Genomic DNA, 6856 nt, shown 5'->3' on the forward strand with positions numbered 1-6856 from the left:
CATTGTTTGATTATATACTTAGTTGTTATCACATTCCCGATTATCCCCGATAGATCGAACTCGACCCTGTCATCGATCCTGAGGTCCCCCATCGACCAGACCTACTCCCGAGCAGTAGGCCCTTCGGTTCGATTATTATCTCGTTTTAGCTTGAGTTCCATCATTAAACTTCATATTATTAGCATCAACTGCTCTAGCAACTAGCTCAGGAATAGATCACGTATTTTTAGGATCCCATTTACAAATTTAATTATTGTCACCATTTTCACGGTAAATAGTTTGGCGCCCATCGTGGGGCTAAAAATAATAGTGATTATTTTCTTGCTGGTTTCATTGCACAAACGCACATTATCTTTCACACTTTTTCTTGTCCAAATATCCTTCGATTTAAGGTCAAAATGTCTGGCTCGGTAAACGGAGTCGAGAACGACAACCTCAAAAATCATGGGGAAAATGGCATGACTGTCTCGGCTGCCGGAGCACCACTACAGAATCCCGATAACGTGCCCGAATCGATTCTAGCGGATGTGAATTCATAGGACGCACAACAGGTCGATGAAACCCCTCACGCCGACAGGAGTATACGACACATCGACCGACAGGAAGCCCAACAAACCCCAATTCGGGAAACACGGGAAGTTAGTCTTCACGATATTTTTGAAATGTTGCAGGCATAGCAGTTGGCTATCGCTCAGCTGCAGATCCATCCGAAGACTTCCAGCACAGTAGTGCCGGAAATAGCTCCCTACGTTGAACGAGTAACCAAAAGATCGGGCAACAATGAACCCTCCATAATGAAGATGCTTGGGGATATCTCCAAAAGGATCGAGTCAGGTTCGTAGAGGTTCATACAACAATTGTCCCCCGAGGAAGCGTTCCTAGAACCTACTTCACGGAAATTCGGAACGCCGGAACTCCCTAGGTGCATCAGGACCTCGGATCCCGACGAACACACCACCGCTTACACGTGCGTGGAAAAAGATAGCGACCTTCAAGATGATGAGTTCGAGCCCGTCTCATTGAAGAAATTCAGGGAAACACTCTCAAAAGAAACCATGATGTGGCGCCGTAGCCTAGCGCATGACCTTACAAACTCGCTTACCATACCGGCAGATTCCTCCGCAGAAGCACACGCCGATGCCATTGAAGCAGTAATGGAAGAGCCCGACATATCTGAGGCCAAACAAAGAGAGAATGAAACACCATAGGAAGTTGTGCCTCATTTCCTGATAGAACGAATGAGATCGCTCTCGGTTTTGGATGACTGGTCAACACAACCCCTCGCCCGAAGTTTAAACGAATCATGCTCAACAACTCCTGGTCATTTCAAACGAAGCTTGATCAGATACCCAGCCGAGATCTGGTCGGATGCCCGTACCCGGCATCGGCCACGAATCAAGGTCGTGGACAATCGTCCGGGAACCTCTACAGGCTCAGTATACCCAAGTAGGCTCCCGACAAAGAAACTAATACCAAATAGATGGAGGTACTATCCATGCATCGCGGATTGGAGGAACGCCACAAGATGCAACCTTCCTCCCAATGGTAGGGAAATAGCTCGAGGGAAACATCCCCGAGGAACCTTTAGTGGAACTAGATATGACGAGGCACAATCGGCAGAGGGACCCCGCCCATCGGAGTACGATTTCAATATTGCTATACCAAACATCATGATCACCATAAGCGAAACCAGGGGCGCTGAACGACTCAGGCCTATTCGACCAAGACCCCTTCAAAAGAACCACAACCCAGCGCGGGAACCATAGGGCACGCGCGGCCGTGGGATAAAAAATGGCCACCAACTCAGAAGGATGACAGTCATGCTACTCAGTAAAAATCACCGCCGAGGACTCATAAAATAGAAAGTGAAAATGTTCGTCATCAGGGAAAAACGGGCCCAGGGAAATATTTCGGAGGACACCCTTACATCCAGGGAAAAGGACACCAGGACTCCACCTTGGCATCATACTGATGCATTGGTAACCCTCTCCCTCATTTGATCTATTTCAAATAAAACATGTGTTCATGAATTCAGTTGGTTTGATCACGTACAACAACGATGTCGGACCAAAGTACATGGGGCGGTCCGGACTAATGGACCAAACCGCTCCCGTATCCCGAATCCCTAGCAAATTTGAAATGACAATCGCCACAAAAACCATTCTCTTGATACAACCCATCTGATCTCGGGCCGGGACGTCGAGCTCCGTACCATCAGAGGAGGCGCAAAGCACAAACATCTTATTCAGACGACCGCCGACACACCACTCGGGGACAGTGTTGGCCCCATTTTGCCTAAAGAATGAAACCCCTCGCAAAGGGAAGAATTAAAATAAGTCGACAGAAAGCAATACACGATGAGAGGAAATTCTTCACCATATGGCGCGTCACCCACATCAATGCCCCTACCCTCGGAAGGATCAAAAGGTAAGCAAACCACATCTTCGGCCAAGCCTGATAAGACACAGTAGATGGATTTATTGGGACTCGCGCCTTGAAAGGGTAGGAACACACCAAATCTCACAACGTCGCCTACGCATCCCGTGGTGAGGAAGAACAACTTTACTCCCTTGTTATTTTCACTAACCTGTAAGCAGACAACTGTCCAAGATATTTGGAAGTTCTAATTCTACTTGGAGATCCCTAGGCTTTAAAAAAAAAGAAGAAAAGGGTGCCCGCCATGCACTTTCCCCTCAATTGGACTTCTCCTTCGAAGAGGGCCTAGTCAGCAGGATTATTAGCGGAGCAACGTACCCCCAGAGGAGGATCCGATAAGGTCGTAGGCCTTCTTCTATATTTCGACGATGAGCAATGATCTTCTCCTAAGGGCACCGTCCTCTCGGGAGGACCGAGAAGCGGCAGACTAAGTCTCTATAGGGAATTATGTACCAGATCGAATGGTCCGAGGAGCCACACCAGCGCAGGCCGAGCTCACAATAATGAAACAATGTATGTTTTACCAAGCAATAAAGAATATCTTTCGGCATCTCATACTCTAGAAAGGGGAATTTTAACAGGGTCACGGCAAAGGCCTCTCCACCAAACTCGTCCCGAGATACTCGAAGACTTAGCGTTAGCAACTCAGCACCCGCACAACCTAGGGTCGGAACTTCGGGCTCATAAAGCCCCTACAAGGCAACTCCGAGCTCACGAGAAGCGGTCTTCAAGCTTAAACAAACTCGATTGCTTGGAGACTGCCATTAATCTCCATGCACTGGAAAACCTGAAACTGTAAGACCCCTAGCGGACGGACTCGGCGTAACCAGATCTATTCTACATTACAACAAAAACTGTAAGACCTCAACAAGCATGATAAACTGTAAGACCTCAATAGGCATGACAAACTGTAAGACCTCAACAAGCATGAAAATCCCGAAGTTTAGGCTATACGTCACATTGTAAGAATCCCGAAAGGGCATACCCTCGGTGTAGACACCTAAACTATCACTCGGGATCAAAAACAGCTCCGGCCAAACACATATGACTACGGTCAAAATGGCTAATACAGCCAAATTAACGCGACTTGAGGACGCCCGACTGTCGTTGAACAAAAATTACAGGCCACTACTTCGAATATACTTCGGAAAGAACCGGTTAAAATAGGCTTCCCTCAACAGGCAAAAATGCGCTTCGACCATGTCAGCTCCAAATCACAAGGCGTCGATCTACTTGACCTACGAGCTAAAAACCTTCCAAGGTGCTCAAACATCGCCGATAATGACTTGAAATCGAGGTTCTCTAGAACCGATGACGGGTCAAGCAAAACTATTTCAAAAGGACTTAACGAGCAGAAAACAAGCCTACAAATAGCCCACGGGCAAAACAGCGTAAGGGCCATTGTCGCCAGCCAAGCGAGCCTACAGGCCGCATACTAAAAGGTCCCTACGACCGAAAATAGCGTAATAGCCATTGTCGCCAGCTTGATAATTGACAACTTGAGGATTAAAATGAGCTCGAATCGTAACCCGATTCGGAGACCGGATCCAAAATAGTTAACTATGCAAGCCTTCAAGCCACATATCAAAAGGTCTCAACGACCAAAATAGCGTTAGAGGCACTATCGCCGGTTTGAAGATCGAAAAAACTTGAGGGTCAATTAAAGATCGAATTACAACGTGACTCGGAGACTGGACCCAACAAAGACGAAATAACAAACGCCCAAGGGCAAGAAATAAAAACCGTCATCGCCGGCCCAAACAAACATAAAACCTGAGGGTAAATTAAGCTCGAGTCAGATCCCGACTCGGAGACTAAACCTAAATACGGTTAAAACACACAAGCCTAAGGGAAAATCCGAGGTTGAATAGATCCAATTGAAAATCCATGAGCAGAAATACAGAAGATACAAGTTGCGGGGTTCCCCCTCTTATTTCTACATATTGACGACAAAGCACAATCTCAGCCTACGTCATACAATGAAATCTATATATATACACAACAAAGAAGGCAGGGAGTAGTCATTCCGCTTTTTTCCGGAAATTATAGCCCGACGGTCTCCTCCTCATCGTCCTCAGCATCGGACAGTAGGAACTTGGCATCGTACTCCTCTCCTTTGGCTTGCTCGATCTCCCCCGAGAGATCAAAGCCCCTAGCGTGAATCTCCTCAAGGATTTCCCTCCGGGATCTGCACCTCACGTACTCCTTGCTGTTGTTTGCATGATCGAGGGTCTTCTTTAGCTTAGCTTTAGCAGCGACATCACTACTTGAATAAGCCGCCATTTTCTTTCCCGCTCTGGTGTTGTTCATCACAACCTCAGCCCGGACATTCACCACCTCGGTTTTCTCCCTTGAAAGCTCGGATGAGAGTCTCACGATCATCTTCACCTGAGCAGAATCATTCGCACGGGTGACTTGAATTTGTGCCTCAAGAGCGAAAACCTCAACCTGAGCCCTCTCTTTGGCCTCAGAATGGGCATTCAGATGCGCCTGCAGCTCGGTGAATTCACGTTTGGCTCTGCCAACCTCGCCCCAGAGTTGTTCTAGTTCATCCACCTTATCCTTCAACTAAAACAGCAACACGCCAAGATAGCGAGACAGAAAGGGAATACAGGCCAGCACGAGATGCAGGATACCTGTTTCTCTAAGAGGGCCTCCCGGGCCCGACTCCGGTCCACCTCATACCGAAAAGAGACGAGCTCTCTTTCCTTTGCCGCACAAAGAAGTCTGAGGGATTTCTCCCTATCTCGAGCATCACGCAATGGGTCCTCATAATGAAGCAGTTCGGCTTTGAGCCTATCAAAAGCCTGAGAAAGAAAGCCAGGTAAATAAAAAGAAAAGAGAGGAGCGCAGGGCCAAAACATCCTTACAGCGGCCGAACTCACCATAAGGCCAAAGAGTTGAGCCTCGCTGAGGGCCGAAGCAACATCCGATGATGCATCGAACCCAGAACGTTGCCGGTCGGCCGAATCGCTTTCCCTTAACCGCTACAAAGAAGGCGCCTCACCACAAGCCTTCTCACACCCCGGGGCATCTTTCCTTTTACCGGCGCTCCTTGACCCCGGGGCCAACAATCTCTCCTCTTCCCTCGAGGAACTCGGCCTCGCTTCAAAAAGACTCTTGGCACTTGTAGCAGATAAATCAGATGAGCCAACAAGAAGGAAGCCACCTCTTAGGGGGGTAGAATGCCAGGCACCTACCATGATGCTTCACCTCCCATCTCCTTTTTGATAGATCTCTCTACCGGCGCCTATCATAAGTCGAGCAAGCTGCTAGCTTACGAGACCACTCGGCTAAATTAGGGACCTTGCCGGGAAACCAATGAGTTGCTATAAACAAAGAACAGAAAGATGTTGTTACGGGGCCAACCCTATGTTGAGATAAAGCGCTTACACATAAAGTTCCATTTCTTGGGGAATGGCAAAAATTCTCTAGGGATAACATCGGTCGTCCGGATTCGAACGAACCGATTCATCCATCCGCGGTCCTCATCCTCCTCGCTGCCGATCACATGAGCTCAGGTGGATCTACGCTAAAGAGCAATCAAGTCCCGATAGCGCAATGACCGATACAATGTCACGAGGTGGCTGAGGGTGAATTCTATCCCAGCCTTGTCAGCAAAATATCTCATCGAGTGCACTATTCTCCAAAGAAAGGGATGAACCTGCACCAACGTCACTTGATATCTTCTGCAGAAATCAAGCACGACCCGGTCGGGGAAATCCAGCACAAGAACATGAATATACACACTCAAGAACCCCTCAACGTATGTCATGACACTCTCCTCGAGGGAAGGTGCTTGCAAAATCACGCCTTCCCCCCATTCGCATTCCTTCCTGACCATTTCAAGGTTTTCCTCCCTCACCAATGAAATAATCCTCGCCACGTACTCTCAATGTCCCGGAATATTGGGAAGCCTCCCCGGTATGACAGCCTTCTTCGAGGCAAGGTAACCCGAGTCTCGCTCTCCCGATATTGAGGGCGAGTTGCTGGTACCCTGACCAAAGGCAAAGTACAACAGGGAATCCCTTTTGTCCGAGGATCAGGCGCCGATGCGGTGGCCATGATTACAACAGAATAAGGAGAATAAGATGAGGATCCAGGCAAAAACTTTCTGAAGCAGGGAAGCGGAAGGGCTTACACAAAGCGCCAGGCTTTACAGAGGAGATAGGCTTATCAAGAACTGCAAAATCGCCGCTTAAAGGGCGGATGAGAAAATATATAGAGGCTAAGTGACAACTACTCGTTTTCCCCAGAGGGCCAATTAATTCTGGCCGCGTTAACATCACCTTCTCCTTGGGGAGTGCACTAGTAGAATCATTCCAGGCTCCCACATAACTCATAAAACCAAGGGACCTCAGGAGATCCCCGACGTCATAAATATTAGTTCGGGAGGAGCTATCGATTCAACCTCGGGATG

At 48.1% G+C, this 6856-nt stretch overlaps 1 protein-coding gene across 1 annotated transcript; it reads right to left on the minus strand.

Moving 5' to 3' along the window:
• Window positions 1-4479: 4479 nt before the first annotated feature.
• On the minus strand, window positions 4480-6501 carry LOC138875294 (uncharacterized). The gene is made up of 3 exons (XM_070154117.1): window positions 6433-6501; window positions 5073-5243; window positions 4480-5004 (listed from the first exon to the last, which is right to left on the minus strand). Exons 1-3 carry the CDS (start codon window positions 6499-6501, stop codon window positions 4480-4482), a joined length of 765 nt encoding a protein of 254 aa, XP_070010218.1.
• Between the last annotated feature and the right edge of the window lie 355 nt (window positions 6502-6856).

The sequence above is a fragment of the Nicotiana sylvestris genome, chromosome 8 (assembly GCF_000393655.2).
Source record: "Nicotiana sylvestris chromosome 8, ASM39365v2, whole genome shotgun sequence".
In the NCBI taxonomy this organism is placed as follows: domain Eukaryota; kingdom Viridiplantae; phylum Streptophyta; class Magnoliopsida; order Solanales; family Solanaceae; genus Nicotiana; species Nicotiana sylvestris.

Excerpts from the sequence above, each read along its gene's own strand:
- LOC138875294 (XM_070154117.1), bottom strand. The coding sequence starts at position 6,501 with ATGGCCACCGCATCGGCGCCTGATCCTCGGACAAAAGGGATTCCCTGT. Across the intron at positions 5,244-6,432 it reads GTACTTTGCCTTTGGTCAGG|GCTTTTGATAGGCTCAAAGC; the intron begins GTACCAGCAACT and ends TTTCTTTCTCAG. Across the intron at positions 5,005-5,072 it reads AGGCCCTCTTAGAGAAACAG|TTGAAGGATAAGGTGGATGA; the intron begins GTATCCTGCATC and ends TTGCTGTTTTAG.